Below are 18,040 nucleotides of genomic sequence, written 5' to 3'. Positions count from 1 at the left end.
CCTATGGACCTATTAGGACCCTCATTTTTAAACAGAAACCGGTGGCGGAAACAGTCCTCTGTGCAGGACTTTTTCCTTCGATAAATTTTGTCAGATACTATGATGATGAATTTGGCGCAGATGTGAACGTAGCCAATCACAATGTGCAAAAACTACCGGCATAGGAGCAAGTATGAGTGCTGGAAAGATGCAAAGGAGTGTCTGATTCTTTAGAAGCTGATGCAAACAATGAAGAGAATGTGGCATTTGGCTGAGAAGTGCAGGACCAACTGAAAATTGGTGAGCCACGTTGGACACCCTCTAAATCATGAGAAAGGGGCCCTGTTTGAAAAAAGTTGTAGTTGGACGTGTGCCGCCACTGCCCTGTTCAGAGCCTACTGGACTGGTAGAGAAAGCAAAATATAGCATTAGACTGTCTTCTTCAGTAACTTTGAAGGGAGCAGCAGCTTGCATTCTGGACCACCACCCCATTTAAAGGGGTTGTCCCATCTCAAGGATTCTATCTATACTGGTAGCTTATATAAATTGAAGACTTTTCCTAACTATATTGCTTTAGAAAAGCTGCTTTGTTTGCCTGCTATGTGAACTTATTCCGCTGCTATAACCACGGACCTGTGAGATAGGACAAGCAATGTCACTCACCGCTCTGCCAGAAGGACAATCAGTTCAGATAATTGCAGTTTGCCGATAAAGCCAAGTCTGTTATTTCTCTATGTAAACACAGAGATAACACTGAGTAATTCAGTGCAGGCATGTGCATATTATCTGATCCACATAAGTATTGTGATACTTCAGTGTCCTGTTGAGCATGAATTGGGTGGGGTGGGGGATGGAAAAACCCCTGTAACTGGTGGACACAGGACCCACAGTGATCAGACATAGCAACCTTCCTGTTAATAAGAGTTGACCCTGGGACAATCCCTATAACCAGTCTCACTGCACTTGCTGTAAAGAATCCACATTTGGTATTCCCTCTAAATCAGGGATCAGCAACTTTTGGCACTCCATCTGCTGTGGAACATCCACCCTAATCCTCAACTTCCCAAAATCCCTCTGTAATATTACAGTACCCTCCACTGAGTGCAGTACTTTACAGAGCTTTGTACCAGTGTGTTATTAACATGAGGAGACATAAGTCTACCGTTTTATAAAAATTTATTTTTTATGTTTTTTTTTCTCTCATTAAAACAAGAAAAATAGAAATTTGCAGGTGAAGAATACTGCTGCCGTGTACCTACATATAACCATCATAAAACAAGAACGCAACTGTACAGGAACAAGAATACAAACATTTAACTTGCATAATAGAAATTCTCATCTCTTCCCCATGAAAGAAAATTTTTTGGGAAAAGGAATTTGGCTAAAATACTTATTAAAAAAAAAAAAAAAAAAAAAAATCCTGGATTTTCTCCCCTCTACCGAATGACATCCTCTTGGAACTGAGAGGAGCGCATGTAGTGATGCGTACCCATGGGGTAGATAAACCACAGCTCTACAATAGTCCATCAGGTAATACACATAATAGAAGAGTCCATCACATGCTTCAGAGGTAAGACGGAAACTGTATACTATAGGACCGCTAAGAAACGCAAGAGCTGCCGAGTCAACCAGGAGGATATTCCACCACATGAACAGTATTCACACCTCGCATTCAGTGAGGGCCCCTATAGGGAGCTAATACAGAAAAGATAAGATAAATATACAGGATTTAGAGTGTTAACGTAGGACATGGTCCTGTCCAGTGCTCTGACCAGTGACGCCATGTGACTTCACATATCTTCTACGCTCCACTTGTAAGCAGCCTCCTGTACAGCTTTCTTTTCTGCAACCCTTGCAAAATGCTGGTTCTCAAATCCATTGGACCTGGAGGGAAGATAAAAGACCGGCGCAGTCAAGTCACATCCTATTCAGAATTTAAAGGAGTGTCCCAGTTATAGCAAGTTACCCCGTATTCAAAGTTATTTGGCGTTCCAGTTTTGAATGGAGCGGCTGGTCGTACAGCGTGCACCGCTCCGTTCATTTGAATGGGGACTGCTAGATATACCAGTCACTAGGCTAGCTCCGGCAAATGGAAAAAGCGGAATGTGCTGCATGAGCATTCAACACCTCCGTTCTCGAGAAATGTGGGGACCCAGCAATGGAACACCCAGCATTCACCAAGTTACCCATTATCCTTTGGTTAGATGGTAACTTGCTCTAATTGGAATATCCCTTTAACTTTTGACATTGATGGCCTATCCTTAGGACAATTCAACCATGACAGACTGATGGGGATCTTATTTTTGGCACACCTACCATTCATTTGGTGCGACAGCTGCAGCCTCATCATTACCAGGCACAGTGCCATCCATTATGTAGTGGTTACCCATGGTACTACATGTAGCTTTGTCCCATTCACACCCTCATAGATGTGAGGTATTTTATACAGCTAGAAGCCAACAGTGTATTGAATTCAGCGCACTGTTGGCTTTCCACCCTGCAGCCATGAGCCGCAGATATCATTCCCGTTCTTTTCAGCATTGATATGTTCCCATTGTCAGAAGGGTGAGTCTTACAGCCTAGCATCAGCGATGGGCTATGAGGAACGATTACCCTCTCCCCCCGACTGTACTCTAACATAGCCTTGTACTGTCCGTGGGGCGCTCCTCAAAGCACAGCGATGGACGCAAGATGGACAGTGCAAAAATGGCAGAGCACCTGTGTAGCCTGTACTTTCCCATGTAGATTTCATCAGAGGTACCTACCTCCAAACCTAAAACCATTTATGATACATTAATATGTATACCTTAATAGGTGGAAGTTCCTTAGGTAACACCTTAACTGATGCTGATGGTCGCTATTCAAAGACCGTCCTCCACTTTGGCAGAACCATAATCAATAGCAGTCAAAAGCAGAAGGGTTTAAATATTGGGTAAGTGCGGCAGAGCTTATGAGCCCACTTTCATGGACGTGAATGAGAAGCAGAACATACACTGGAGTTGTATGGTGGCAAACCCCCAAAACACAACATACACCCAGAACATGTGAACACAGCCTAAATACTGTGTGGGGTATCAATACCATCCAGCACTCGCCTGGCCAAGGGAACATGGGGGAACATCTCAAATACCCCAGACCACCAAATTACTTGAGATATATAATCCCCACGTTATGTTACAAATTGTATAGGCAAGATAAACTATGACCTGTCTGTAACAGTGATAATGAATTAGCTAATGTCACTTACCTGTCCAGACCATCCCAGCGGTACCCGGGCCATATATTGAATCTGTTGGGTGGAGGATTAGGACCCTTGTATCTTGGGCGCTCTACAAAAATAGATTTCAAAGAAAGAGTCACAATATGATCACACCGCTATAACACTACACAGTTCTGCTAAATACCCATGGAATTATCCTTTTACCTTTCTTCCCTTTGCTTTCCTTATCCATCTTCTTTTTCAGGAACTTTGCCATGGGGTCTCCCTCTCTCTCCTGTTCGCGCAGCATGCGGTCCAGGTCTTCATCATCAATGTACCGAGCAAGAGGTTTTGACATCTCTAAGGCGGCATCTTCCATATTCTGACGGTGTTGTTCCTGTTGGGCCAAGCTAAGGAAAAAAAAGAAGCATATCATCACCACATAAAGCATGGCTTCTAAAGCAAGTTTTACACTGAGAACATTGAAGATGATAGAGATTCTGAAGAGTCACAACGGATAAGAATTCAATGTGAATGAGGCGTCTGTACAAAGCTCTAGTAGCTGGACTTCTTGGGCTCCATGCTGCAGTCTGAGAAGGAACTTCTCAAATATGAACAAGTTCCAAGAGCTAAAAAGCCAGGACGCCAGACTGGGACCAGCAGAGAGCTTTAAGAAGCTGAAGCTGATGTGTTCAGCCCAAAGAGTATGGTGGAGACCAGGAGTGTCAAAGTAATTTTTGCCAAGGGCCAAATCAGCCTTATGGTTGCCTTCAGAGGGCAGTTAGTAATTCAGTGACTGTATAAATGGAGCCAAGCTAGTTAGGTGTAGTTACATTTATAGCTAGTTCAATGCTTAGGGGAACATATTGTCCACATGGTCCACAGTATTCCCCAGCTAGAGAGTACTGGACACCATCCAGCTGAGGACAGACCAAACGGATATCACATGACATGGTTTACTAGCCCCTAACACATATTATGGCCCCATTGTTTTTGCCTCCACAGAGTATATGACCCCCTTTATTTTTTGCCCTCATACAGTATATGACTAGAGGTTATCAATTTACCATATTTTTTCAGACTATAAGGGTGCATTCACACTAAGTATATGCTGAGCTGATTCTGAACGTAAAGCACGTTCAGAATCAGCACGTACAAAGCAGATCCCATTCATTTCAATGGGAGCCGGCATACGAGCGCTCCCCATTGAAATGAATGGGCTGCTTTTGTCCCTATTGGTTTCAATGTGATACGCGACTTAGTGAGTTAGAGGATGTTTACGGTTCTGACTAATAATGGTTGCCAGCCATTTAAGAAGGAGTCGTAGTCAGGCTGTGGAAAAATAGAGGCATCGGAGGATTGACCTACTGACCGCACAGCTCTAGTTGTAAACGAAGCCTTTCACACATTTCTAAACTAAAACTTTTCTGCAAAGGCACCAGAAAAGTTAAGAGAAAAAGTGCTGTGGAAAACCCCTTTAAATCCAATCATTTTCAATTATACGTTTTTACATCTCTGGGGTTATTAGGGCTCCGGTCCATTTTGTAACTTACCCTTTGCCCCATTTGGCATACATCTGATCCTTCTTCTCCTGTTGGGCCTGTTTCTGCAGTTGCTGTTCACGTTCAGAGTTTAAGTCTCTGCGTTTGCCGCTTTTGTCTCGAAACACTGTCTCTGTATTCCTGGAGTCATCTGAAATATGTATTAAAGAAGAGTGTGTTAGAACAATCCTACACATTGTGCTGCACCCCCAGTCCACACGGCAGGAAACAAATGAAGGTAAGAGGAGGGACCTCTTAAATGTTGCTTCCTGTCCCTGGGGATGGGGGAACCTTTGTGTCAGAGCTGCTGTGGAGGTGTGAGGGAAGAATATGTATTAAAGAGAAGAGTGTTAGAACAGTCCTACAAATCAGACATCCATGGCTGTACATTCATGAATACAGTATACCGTTCTGGTAGGAATTCAGAGCATGCAAGTACAATATATATATATATATATATATATATATATATATATATATATATATATATATATATATATATATATATATATATATATGTCTGGGGGAATGCCAAGAAAACCTTTCCCCCGCCATGACCCCACCTTCATGAGCCTAAACTGGTGACACCTAATAGGAAGGGTTAATTGATTTATATTGCTTTTGCTAAATTCTGACCCTCTCATTAACATGGTGCACCGGGAATCTAAAATACCCCGACCCCGCAATGTTTTTCCACAGATGGGTGGTACTATTACTGCTCCTCTGCCTACTGGAGACTTAAGGGTTTTGGCTGCAATTTGCTTGACTGTGCTCTGGCCGTTCTTTAGACTGATGCTAGACATCCTCCTCCGACTCCCTTCATTGAAGAGTTGTTTTCACCCACAGGACCATTTTCAATGGATTTTTCTTTCCCTCGATCAGACCATTCACCACATCGCTCAATTTTACCATTCTAATGTGGATTCACACCAAAACTGATCCACGAAAAGTTGCACAAATGATTTTATGGTGCACTTGGGGATCACATGCCTGTTGTACTAAGAAAATCTCACTTCTGCAACACCCAAAGTATTCAAAGGGACAAATAGGGATTTCTGCCAGTTAGTAAAAACCTGGCATCAACCTCAAGAGACCCCTCGGAAACAGAAACCACACAGAATATTTTCCACTTACCCTCCAAATTCTTGTTACTTTTCTCTGCTCTCCTCTGTTCTTCTTTCTCTTCTCTCAGAACCTTTGCAGACACCAGGCCAGCTCTGCCCCCTGACAGCATCTAAAGTGGAGATAGATAGATATGGGATGGATGGATGGATGGATGGATAGATGGATAGATGGATAGATTAGTGATGTCAGCTGAGATATATATATACTAAAGAATATAGACTAAAGAAACTGGCACTGCTGGAACCTGGGACCCAGGAAGAGGTACGGCCTTATTAGGTCTATGTCCCACTAGCAGGGCTATTAAATAACCAAAAAATAGAAGTTGGACAACGCCTTGAACCTTTCCCTGACACAACCAATTTGTGTTTTTGTACTACTTTTTTTCTCCTTGACTTTCAAAATTTTCATTTACATAGGCTTATGAAGTCTTGTTTTTTGCAGGACAAGTTGTACTTATTTTTTTTGTGGCCTTTACCATTCCAATGTATTTCCGCAATGTGGGGCCTCAGCCTAAAGGGGTTATCCACTTTCTAATACTGATGGCCTATTGACAGTCCTAACCTTGTTGTCTGCCAGGTTTCCCTACAGGCTGGAAGGCCAAGCAGGGAAGCTGCCAATAATCAACTTATTGAAAAACCCTTCTAAAGCCTTATTCATATCTAATTTTTTTTCCTTGGAAAACATGGAGGATTTCGGCATTTAAGGTCTATGTTTAAAAAATGGAGTCCAAATATCTACTATAAAAAGTCCCATTCAGTATGTTTATACCTGGGATGTGTTGCCCCTTTTTTCAGGTTCAGCTCTGCGTCGGGGTGGCGACAAATCTGAATCAGAACCTCTTCTTTGTACTTGACGAGGAGGAGATAAGTCAGAATCTGAACTTTTTGGTTGAGTACGCCGAGAATCTTTCTGTGGTGCTGCTTGAAAACAGAAGAGGGACTAATGAAACTGTAAGTCAATGCAGTCAAAGCTAAAATATAAAGAAAAATCAAAGTAACTAAAAGCAAGATGGAATCCAACAGATCCCAACGCAAGTAAGTAGAACTCACTGGTCGCCACCACGGTCTGTCATGTGCAGATCCTGCACTGCGTTGTGATTTACGTTTATAAAAAGACATAACCATCCTTCTATAACTTCTAGAAATAATTCATACGCACCTTTTCTCCGACTATCTCGTGGTGGTGACAGCGCTCTCTTTCGAGGAGGAGAAAGGTCAGAATCAGAATCATGTCGCAATGAGGAATGTGGAGAATTTCGATGAGATTTCTTTGCATTACGTTTTGATCCTGTGGAATAAGTGTCCAAAATTTTGTCACGCCTTTCTTTTTGCTCATTTGGGGAGATATTTCTATTTCTCCGAGAAGTGTCTGTATAGTAGGAATTGCTGTTTTTAGAGGGATTGAGATGCTTTTGAGGAGAAGGAGAATCTTGTCTACCTTTCCTGGGTGGATAAGCATCTGAAGAGTCATGCCGGCGCCTTCTTGGTGGTGAATCATCGGGGGTGTTTCGTCTACCCCTCCTGGGTGGGGAAACGTTGGGAGAGTCCCTTCTGCCCCTCCTGGGTGGATAAGCATCTGGGGAGTCCTGTCTGTTCCTCCTAGGCGGCGAAGCATCTGGAGAGACCCGTCTACCTTTCCTAGATGGAAAGGCATCTGGGGAGTCTCGTCTGCCCCTCCTGGGTGGGGAAGCATCTGGGGAGTCCCGCCTGCCCCTCCTGGGTGGAGAAGCATCTGGGGAGTCCCGTCTGCCCCTCCTGGGTGGGGAAGCATCTGGGGAGTCCCGTCTGCCCCTCCTGGGTGGGGAAGCATCTGGGGAGTCCCGCCTGCCCCTCCTGGGTGGGGAAGCATCTGGGGAGTCCCGCCTGCCCCTCCTGGGTGGGGAAGCATCTGGGGAGTCCCATCTGCCCTTCCTGGGATGTGAGATGTCCGGGGAATCCTGCCTGCCTTTTCTGGAAAGCAAGGCACCGGGAGAGCTACGTTTTCCTTTCCTGGGAGGCGTGGCCTCTGGAGAACCTCGTCTGGTTTTCCTCGGAGGCGAGGCATCAGGAGAGCCACGTCTGCCTTTCCTGGGTGGGGTGGCATCTGGAGAGCCCCGTCTGCCCTTTTTGGGGGAAGTCTGTAATCTTTTTGGTGGAGGGGAAGAGTCTGAAGAGTCATGCCTGGCTCTACGGGGTGGAGAAGGGTCTGACGAGTCATGCCTGGCCCTGCGAGGTGGAGACGGGTCAGGAGAGTCATGCCTGGCTCTACGTGGTGGAGAAGGGTCAGGAGAGTCGTGTCTGGTGATTTTTGGAGAATGGTCTGAATAGGCAGGAGAACTACGACCAGTCTTAGCCAATGTAGAGACATCTTCTCTGGCCCTATAGATGGAATGAAAATAGGGTAATTAATGTAATGTGTGGCACAGCAATGCAATTTTATGGCATAGCTATAATATTTCTTTACCGCAGCACCTAGTGGTAAAGAAATATCATGGCTATGTTATATATGTGTGACTTTCACTAAACCAAGTAATAATGATCTATCACTAACATATAAATGATAACTTACTAAAAACTAACCAGTTTATTGCTAAACCTTAAAATAAAAAAATAAAAAAAAGATGTAGAAGTCTGTGCTCACATATCTGAATAAAGAGTGATGTACACAGGAAAACACCATTTTGTTCTTATGTATCTCATCGCCTCAGCTTTATACTTTGTAATGTAGTAACTGGCTATTTTGACAAGTGTTCTCACTAGTATAAGCTTCTAATCTTAATAAAGGCCCCATCAGGCACATGACATGCCTGAATTATCAAGAGGCTTTAGTTTCTTATTAAATCAGGCGCATGTCGAGCGCCAGAATGGAAGTCTATGTCAGGAACTGGTATAGAATTCCTGTCTAATTCATGCTAGAAAACTGGTGTGAGTTATAATAAATAAGTCGCCCCTTCCTGTTTTCCACTCACAATCAAGTGAGGTGCAAAACAGGGGGGTGTAGTGCACCTTTGGTGTAACAAAGAGCCAAAGAGGAGTCACATTTACAAATATCCATGCCAGAAAACTGGAGTAAAGACGTTGATAAATTCCTTAATTGAATTAAAACTGGAAATCCACACACAGCCACCTTACATGCGGAGGTTATATTTGATTTATAGATGTACAAAAGTATTCAAAAAGTGGAAATATGATTTGTCCAGTCCGAAATATCTCCCATCACCAACATTACTTGCTATGCTACTCAAGGAGGCCAAGCCATCTCAATCTAATCATAGTATAGCCCTATACTAAGAAGAATTTATTGGCTATTTCATTTTGGTTTTACTAACTATACGTGTTTCATAGAAGAGAAATAATAGAGAAGACAGACTGATCCTGTTTAGATTCAGTATAGACCTAAACTAGACATCCTACAGACACACTATGTGATCAAAAGTATCCAGACTCCCGGCTGAAAACGACTTACAAGTTCGTTGCGCCCTCCATCGGTAATGGAGGGGGCTTGCACCCCTTGTTGTTTTGCGTGGCACTATCACAGCACAGGCCTACATTGCTGTTTTAAACACCTTCTTGCTTCCCACTGTTGAAGAGCAATTCGGGGATGGCGATTGCATCTTTCAACACGATTCAGCACCTGTTCATACTGCACGGCCTGTGGCGGAGTGGTTACACCACAATAACATCTCTGTAATGGACTGGCCTGCACAGAGTCCTGACTTGAATCCTATAGAACACCTTTGAGATGTTTTGGAACGCCAACTTCGTGCCAGGCCTCACCGACCTACATCGATACCTCTCCTCAGTGCAGCACTCCGTGAAGAATGGGCTGCCATTCCCCAAGAAACCTTCCAGCACCTGATTGAACGTATGCCTGCGAGAGTGGAAGCTGTCATCAAGGCTAAGGGTGGGCCAACACCATATTGAATTCCAGCATTACCGGTGGAGGACGCCATGAACTTGTAAGTCATTTTCAGCCAAGTGTCCGGATACTTTTGATCACATAGTACATGTCAGATTTATCACAGTGGCTGACACTGGATGATAAATTTGACACATGTTAAGTTACTTTCTCGAACTTTGCACCACCAATTGTCTCTGCTCATGCAAAAAGTCTGGCATGTTACTGCATCTTCCACTATACCAACTTCCCTGGTCAAGTCACACATATATTTAACCATGTCGCCCTCCCTTGTAGAGTAAGGTGTACAAAATTCCTGAAACATATAATAAATGCCGTGCACGCTAGTTATATAGCACAGACTGAACCAGAATTCTGTTAGATAAAGCTCATTCAGCAGCTTATGCTGCATTACCTTGAATCTTCCTCCTGTGATCTTTCATCTTCAGGGGACTCATCACCTACAATAAAACAGTCAATTGTAGTCAGTCTCTTCCTCAACACTTATAATTGTAGGATAAGTGCGGATCCACAGTACAGATGAATAAATGTACAGTCACTTGGAGTCTAACTGCTGGGAGTCATTAGGACTGACAGAGATCATGAGAGCTGTATTTGGCTATCCACACCGGTGCTACACTCATTAAATGCATTGTTTTTACATGCATAACGAGATACAATCAGACCAAGGACTTGGATCCCAGTCCTCATGATCGGTGAAGGTCCCAGCACCTGGAGCACCACCAATGGCGCTCCTGATAGATATAGCCGCTTTCTACTGTCTAATGCTGAAAAACCCCAACAACTGTATGATTGCTGGGATACCCACAAATCATGAGAAGAGGAGCAGCATAGTCAAATATGTAAATGAAGCATGTAGTACACGTGTGATGAACACTCCATTCACTTCTATCAGAATAACAGAGAAAGCTGAGTACAATAGTTTTTCGGTCCTACAGAAGATTATGGTGGTCATGCATGCATACTACTGCCTATATACACAGAAGAGACTTGGGGACCCCTGTCAAGCAGTCAAGTCAATGTGTATAAATAATAAAGTGTTTGGTAAGGAAAAACCCTTTAAAGCAGTGGTTCTTAACCGGGGTTCGATCGAACCCTAGGCCATATGCACATTCATTTTGTGTACTAGTTAAAAAACATATACCCATGTCTTGAATTTGGAAAAAAAAATCATATTTAATTTATCATTAAAGAATGGTTCGGTAATGTGAATATGAAACTGGTGGGTTCGGTATCTCAAACAAGGTTAAGAACCACTGCTTTATAGTAAAAAATGATCTCAAAGATGCGTGTCCTAAAAGCCCCCGATCATGTGACTCCCAGAAATCATCTATAGGCTGTGGGAAACTGGGCAGCCCTAGAGCACTACCAGGCTAGCAATACACAGTTAACACTAAAATCAATGGGGCTTCCGTAGATTAAGATGATGCAAACATAGTACGTAAATTGTACCTTTTATCACTCTCCACTTATTGCTGTTTCTGAATTCTTCCATGCGCTTGATCTCCTCTGGACGTTCATCTACAAACTCTGCCACCTGTTCAACAGAGGAAAGTATCATCTGATCAATAACTTCAACAGGGGGTCTTCAGATTTTTGATGCAATTTATGAAGCCATAAACATTCTCTCCTTTCCACACCTTGTTTTGACTTATATCACATGCAGTAAATCTGCTGCAGAAATTTCTGTGATCGTTCCATGCATAAGAATAGGGCTTGCAGAAAGCCCTGTGTGAGCTGCAGAAACAATCCGATTCAGATGCTGTATTTCCTTAGGGCTAGTTCACACAGGGCACGGGAACGCGTATTTAGGTCTTGATTTTGATGCGAGAAGCCGTGTTACAATAGGACCAAAATGCGCCTGCTGCAACTGTCTCGGGTTCCCGTTCCGGAGTAGGCCCAAATGAATAGGCCTAGTCCGGAGGGTGCTGCTGCGAGGTGGACGCCGGTGCTGGATCAACCGCGGAATCTGCCTGAAGAAAGGGCAGCTCACTTCTTTTTTCCATGAGCCGGAACATACTGCGCACGGAAACAAGAAAGCTAGCGGTCTATATAGACCTCTATTGTGAGGGGGCGGATTCTGAGGTGGATTCGGCGTCAAAAGCTCTTGCCCCGTGTGAAGGAGTCCTTATGGATGAATTACAGGGACTTACCACTGGCTGGTCATCCTCCTCTTCCACAGGTTCTTCCTTCTTTACAGGTTCCCTCTTCCAGTCTTCTGCATCATCATCTACTATCCGCATCCTACACATAAGAAGAGAAGTTACTGTAGTAACAGAACAGAATTGTGCTGCTGACTGTAAAAGCCAGTCCTAACTAAACGTTTGATTGTCAGGTTACGGGTTTTAGATTTTTGGTTGATCCAGGGTTTTATACTGATTACCGAATTTGGAGTCGAAAATTAATTTTTTACACTGACATGAAGCAATGAGCATCAGTCTTATGGGTTTTTTTTTAGCCTTCCTCTGGATCAACTTTATAGGGTTATAGGTTGGACTTGATGGACCTGTGTCTTCATCCAACCTCATCTACTATGTAGCTATATAAGATCCACACACTACAATCCTCCTAGTGAAAGTAGTGTGCAGCTCACAATAGAGAAACATAGGGAAAATAAAGAAACAGAATTTACATATGGAAGAAAGAAGATATTTCCGAGGAACGGTGGCGCGGCTCAGAATAATAAAGGTAAGAGAAGGATAGCCTTTCTTAAGGCTATTCCTTAATAAGTAAACAAGTTCTATGGTGTAATGAAGGCATTGCTGCTTATGACATTTGAGGAACATCAATGGCTTCATTGCTTCAAAGAGGTCATTTACATAGACATTCGGGTTGATATACTGGGTTCTAGTGACAGAATTGCAATTATAATATAATTACAGAACAATTAAAGGGGATCTGTGTGGGTCATATAAAATAAGTCACTCATCTTCTCTTTCCTCCAGGTGCCAGATCACAGTGGTCAAGCACCTGCACTGGTTTTACAATGAAAGCCAATGTCATGGTTTCTCATTCTTGTTCTCTTATTTGCAATGAACTAAAACCTATGATGGCTAGGGCCACATGGCAACTTTGGCCGCAATCCTGTTGTGTGACCAAAGATCGCCAAGCGGCTCCTTCACCAACAGGTTTATAAATGGAGTCGCATTGTGACCCTCAATGTGCTGCAATACAACTTCAAGGTTATGCTGCCCTAATTTTTTTTTGACTTGAAGTTGTTGTTGTGGCATCATCAGGACCACAAGGTGACCCCAATCACTAATGTTAGTGAAATGAGGCAACAGGGGTCATCTAGTCAGCGTGTCACCCTAGCAATGTGTACTAGACATATACATGGTCTGCGGAGTTAGAGAGGGGGTTAGTTCTTTGGGGAGAGGGGTCAGAGCTCCCTATAGTCTATGGCTATGATATAGATCCGTGACAGCATCACTGACAATGAATGAGTCCACAGGAAATATACCTGACCAGTACCACAATACAGCCCTAGCTGGTGGGCAGATCAGACCCCACAAACCTACCCAGCCTACAGGGGGCAGAATACAAGGAAATTCTCCCAGTTCAGTCTCCCCCTACTGGTGACATGTATAAGCCACATCTCAGTGACAAGTCTGACAACGGGGGGCGGGAACACTGATACTGTAAAGCATGTAGTGCCATCGGCCACAGATACTAGGGGATAAGTGGTACTGAACTACAGGTCTGCTGGGACTTATAGTACCACACGGAGGGCACTACAGCCCGCTCTGTCACTGAGGGAGATCTCTCCGTACACAATCATCATCTTACCCCTTCCCCTCCGGCCTCTTCTTCTTTTTCTTCTTCTTCTTGGCCGGTCCATCATCTAAACTCCCGGGGTCCAGATAGCGCTTCAAGTATTCGGCTTTAGAGAGTCCCTGCAGATTAGTTGCGGGCGCAGCCATGTTACTTGGGGCGGACGTTCAGGCTAGCAATCACTTCCGGGTAAGTTTTAACAAAGTAGAACTTCCGGTACAGCAGAGTCGCGTGTGGAATGGGGCGGTGCCTGGCGGGTATGATGTCATTGGAAGGGGTGGAGCGGTTACAAAGAAGGGGCGGGGTCTTGTGGTTTATAGTTCGGTGCTCAGCTGGGGCAGTGCAGAGGCAGCGTGTGAGTGGGTACAGGCTGGCATAGAGGGGGCAATATATAAGAGGTATCGCTAGGCTCTATGCTATACCCGAAAATGCCAGAGGCTCCGGGTGTGTAAGCTGTGATGGGTTGGCGGGGCGAGGACTGCATACTCCCAACTAATGAAGAGCAGAAAAGAGGGGCAAAAGGTGCGCAGCCCGCGGAAAATTTGGCTCCGCCCACTTTTATGTTGACTCCGCCCATTCTCGTTCATTTTCCATGTGCCCCCCCACACAGTATAATCCTCCTACAGTCACCTGTAAATTATATGTCCCCCCTCTATCTCTCCCCCAGTTTCATATACACCCTTCATCTGCCCCCAGATTCATGTTCCCCATCTCTGTCCCCAGATTCATGTCCCCCTCCATCTCAGCCCCCAGATTCATGTCCCTCCATCTCTGCCCCCAGATTCATGTCCCCCCTTCTCTGCCCCCAGATTCATGTCCCCTCCATCTCTGCCCCCAGATTCATGTCCCCCTCCATCTCTGCCCCCAGATTCATGTCCCCCTCCATCTCAGCCCCCAGATTCATGTCCCTCCATCTCTGCCCCCAGATTCATGTCCCCCCTTCTCTGCCCCCAGATTCATGTCCCCTCCATCTCTGCCCCCAGATTCATGTTCCCCATCTCTGTCCCCAGATTCATGTCCCCCTCCATCTCAGCCCCCAGATTCATGTCCCCCCTTCTCTGCCCCCAGATTCATGTCCCACATCTCTGTCCCCAGATTCATGTCCCCCCTCCATCTCAGCCGCCAGATTCATGTCCCTCCATCTCTGCCCCCAGATTCATGTCTCCCCCTCCATCTCTGCCCCCAGATTCATGTCCCCTCCATCTCTGCCCCCAGATTCATGTCCCCTCCATCTCTGCCCCCAGATTCATGTTCCCCATCTCTGTCCCCAGATTCATGTCCCCCCTCCATCTCAGCCGCCAGATTCATGTCCCTCCATCTCTGCCCCCAGATTCATGTCTCCCCCTCCATCTCTGCCCCCAGATTCATGTCCCCCCTTCTCTGCCCCCAGATTCATGTCCCCTCCATCTCTGCCCCCAGATTCATGTCCCCTCCATCTCTGCCCCCAGATTCATGTCCCTCCATCTCTGCCCCCAGATTTATGTCCCCCCTTCTCTGCCCCCAGATTCATGTCCCCTCCATCTCTGCCCCCAGATTCATGTCCCCCCTTCTCTGCCCCCAGATTCATGTCTTTCCCCCCACCCCCCTTCATCTGCTCGCAGTTTCATGGCCCCCTTCATTATGTTCCCATCAATGTTTAACACAAAAACCACTTATACTCACCTTCCAACGCTCCCCCGCCGCTCTCTCCGCGGTCACTCACCTAGTTGTAGGCGCGATGTGATGTCATCACATTGCGTCTACACATGCAGAAGCTGGAGTGCAGCGGTAAGGCAGGAGCTGAGCTGTGACAGCTCCTGCTTTACTCGCTTATGTGTTCAACTTATCGTCGTCATGGGTTGCCCATGGATGTGTTGGGTCTTCTAGAACAAGAGGCTCTGCTTTTAGCCTTTTTCCATTCTGGGTAATAGTTGGGGGTCCTGGCTGGAGGAACCCCCTCTATTGCCTCAGAATTCCCTGGGGCAGTATGAAAATGGGTTTTCTAAGAGAGACGGCAACTTTATTGGTTATGTCATAAGCAGTGAGGGTTTGTTACAGCGTATAAACCCAGGTGTCACGCTGTGTTCACACCAGCGTCCGGTCTCCGTACTCAGGTTTCCGTCTTCTGCCGGCAGAAGACGGAAACCTGTCAGACCGGGTCTGGCTGTGAGCACCGGTGAGCGTTTTATGCTCTCCGCAGTGAAACCGTTTTGTTTTTTTTAAACCGGACACAACATCCTGCATGTCTGACTTTGTGTCTGGTTAAAAAAATTGGTTTCGCCACGGAGCACATAAAACGCTCACCGGCGCTCACAGCCGGACACTTTTCAAACCCATTCAAATGAATGGGCTTGAAAAATGCCTGCATAGTGCAGATCGGGCGCTGATGTGAACGAGTCCTCACCAAACTTCTACAAACTCGTGAACAGTAAATCTGTCCGGTTATGTGGTGACATATCCTCTGCTCCTAGAAGGGCGAGTCCACTCTGCTTCACCATATGGCCCGTCTCTGATCCCGGTGTCTTGTGAGCAGTCGTTGCAATGTAGTGATGTCACTGAAGTCTCCAGGAGCAGAGACAGGAGCGACCACAGGGGGATCCGGGAGAGGTATTAGTTTTTTTGTGTGATTGTTCAATACTGTGGTGCCACACGAAGAACGACATAATACAGTAGGGGAACCAAAAGATACACATGATACTGTAAAGTACTCGTATTGTTTTCTTCAGGCGGATTCTGCAGCTGAGTCTGCCCCGGCGTCCGCCTCGCAACAGCACCCTCCGGACTAGGCCCATTTAATTTGGAAGTCGCAACAGTTGCATTTTGGTCCTATTCTGACGCAGCTTCCCACAACAGAATCAGGACCAAAATACGCTGTCCCGTATGAACGAGGCCTTAGGATTACACTGTCGTTCGGCTCCTCATGGGGACTTGAAAGACAGATAGCCTATCCGTTAAAAAAGCGGTTACCCACAAACCCCGAGGAACCCATAGACTGTAAAGCCATGACAGACTTATCTAATGCAAATGTGAACCTCGCCTAAAACACTTAAACATACCAACAAACTTTTGAAGAACAGAAAGAGGGACAAAATGTGCTGCACGCATAGCGCGCCGTGGCAGATTCAGCTCCGCCCACTTTTATATTCATTTTTCATGTACCCCCAAACAGTATAATCCTCCTACAGTCACCCGTACACTATATGTCCCCACATTATAATGTCCCCTTCCAACTACCCCACAGTATTAGGACCCTCTCCTGGTGCCCCAGTTTAAACTGGCGGAAACTACAGGAGACATGAAACTGGGGCAGCTGGAGGGGGACATTAAACAGTGGGGGTAGTTGGAGGGGGACAATAAATTAGGGCAGCTTGAGCGGGACATTAAACTGGGGGCAACTAGAGGCAGACAGGTCCAGCTACCTTCACGATTTAATGCCCCCTCCAGTTGTCCCCAGTTTAATGTCCCTCCAGTTTAAGTGCCCCATTCATCTACCCCCAGTTTCATGTCTCCTCCCCCCCCCATCCTCCATTTCTCCCCCAGTTTCAAATCCCCCTTCATCTGCCCCATTTCTTGTCCCCACTCCATCTCTCCCCATTCTGGTTAAAAAACAGACAAAGGGATTTCCATTTTTTAAGTGGATTGGGTTTCTGTTTTTCAAGTCCGCAAGTGACCCAAAGAACGGAAACCCGATCACTGGTGTGAAGCTAATGTCCCATTGTACACCACATCCATACATCTAATTCCCCTACCTTTCACCTGCCTATACACATACTCCAATACAAGGGGGCATTCACACGGAGTAAAGTGGCGCTGATTCTGCCATGATAACTTGCGGCAGAATCAGCGTTGATAAAAAGATTCCCATTGACTTCAATAGGTTCCATTTTCCACGCGGATCACATTGAAATCAATGGGATTCCTTTTATCAGTGCTGATTCTGCCACGAGTTATCATGGCAGAATCAGCGCCACTTTACTCCATGTGACTGCCCCCTAATTCCCCCGCACACTACACATGTACAACTTCGGAATCCGCATCAAAATCCGGCTCAAAAAACCACCTCCTGTTGAATTCAATGGGTTCCTTTTTCCGTGAGCGGTTTGTTCCCACTCGATCAGAAAAGAAGCAACATGCCCTTTCTTGAGGCGGATTCCACGGCTGATTCAACTGCGGACGTCCGCGGTTCGACACTCCCTCCCAACAAGGCCCATTCATTTGGGCCTAGTCCGGAGCGGCATGCCGTGACTGGATGCCGGTGCACTGTATACACTACACCGACATCCAGTTGAGGCTAGCCGTTTTTTTGGACCGGATTCTGAGTCGGCCTCCGCGTAAAAATCCGGTCCAAAAACTTCCCATATGAATCCAGAAACATTTTTCTAGGTGGTATACAACTGAAGATACCATCCCCCCCCCTTTGGTAAATTCTTCACCTAAGCATATTTACAATATAACTGCGTACAGATTTAGGGTTACAGCCTGTTTTATAATAAAAAGGAATTTAGATAGGCTAATAAGGTATATTACGAAAATGGCCACCAACCAGCCA

The 18,040-nt window shown here is 45.5% G+C and overlaps 1 protein-coding gene across 1 annotated transcript; it reads right to left on the bottom strand.

Annotated features, from left to right (window-relative positions):
- Window positions 1–1,404: 1,404 nt before the first annotated feature.
- Window positions 1,405–13,672, bottom strand: BUD13 (BUD13 spliceosome associated protein). The gene is made up of 11 exons (XM_075279753.1): window positions 13,528–13,672; window positions 11,895–11,985; window positions 11,194–11,278; window positions 10,136–10,181; window positions 7,003–8,201; window positions 6,613–6,761; window positions 5,854–5,953; window positions 4,732–4,870; window positions 3,404–3,588; window positions 3,227–3,308; window positions 1,405–1,863 (listed from the first exon to the last, which is right to left on the bottom strand). The coding sequence occupies exons 1-11, from the start codon at window positions 13,659–13,661 to the stop codon at window positions 1,770–1,772; spliced, it is 2,304 nt and encodes a 767-aa protein (XP_075135854.1). The 5' UTR covers window positions 13,662–13,672; the 3' UTR covers window positions 1,405–1,769.
- Between the last annotated feature and the right edge of the window lie 4,368 nt (window positions 13,673–18,040).

Source organism: Leptodactylus fuscus, chromosome 6, assembly GCF_031893055.1.
Source record: "Leptodactylus fuscus isolate aLepFus1 chromosome 6, aLepFus1.hap2, whole genome shotgun sequence".
Classification (NCBI taxonomy): domain Eukaryota; kingdom Metazoa; phylum Chordata; class Amphibia; order Anura; family Leptodactylidae; genus Leptodactylus; species Leptodactylus fuscus.
This window is presented reverse-complemented; position numbering and strand designations above follow the sequence as displayed.

Excerpts from the sequence above, each read along its gene's own strand:
- BUD13 (XM_075279753.1), bottom strand. The coding sequence starts at position 13,661 with ATGGCTGCGCCCGCAACTAATCTGCAGGGACTCTCTAAAGCCGAATAC. Across the intron at positions 11,279-11,894 it reads AGGAGGATGACCAGCCAGTG|GTGGCAGAGTTTGTAGATGA; the intron begins GTAAGTCCCTGT and ends TCTGTTGAACAG. Across the intron at positions 5,954-6,612 it reads AAAGGGGCAACACATCCCAG|ATGCTGTCAGGGGGCAGAGC; the intron begins GTATAAACATAC and ends TCTCCACTTTAG.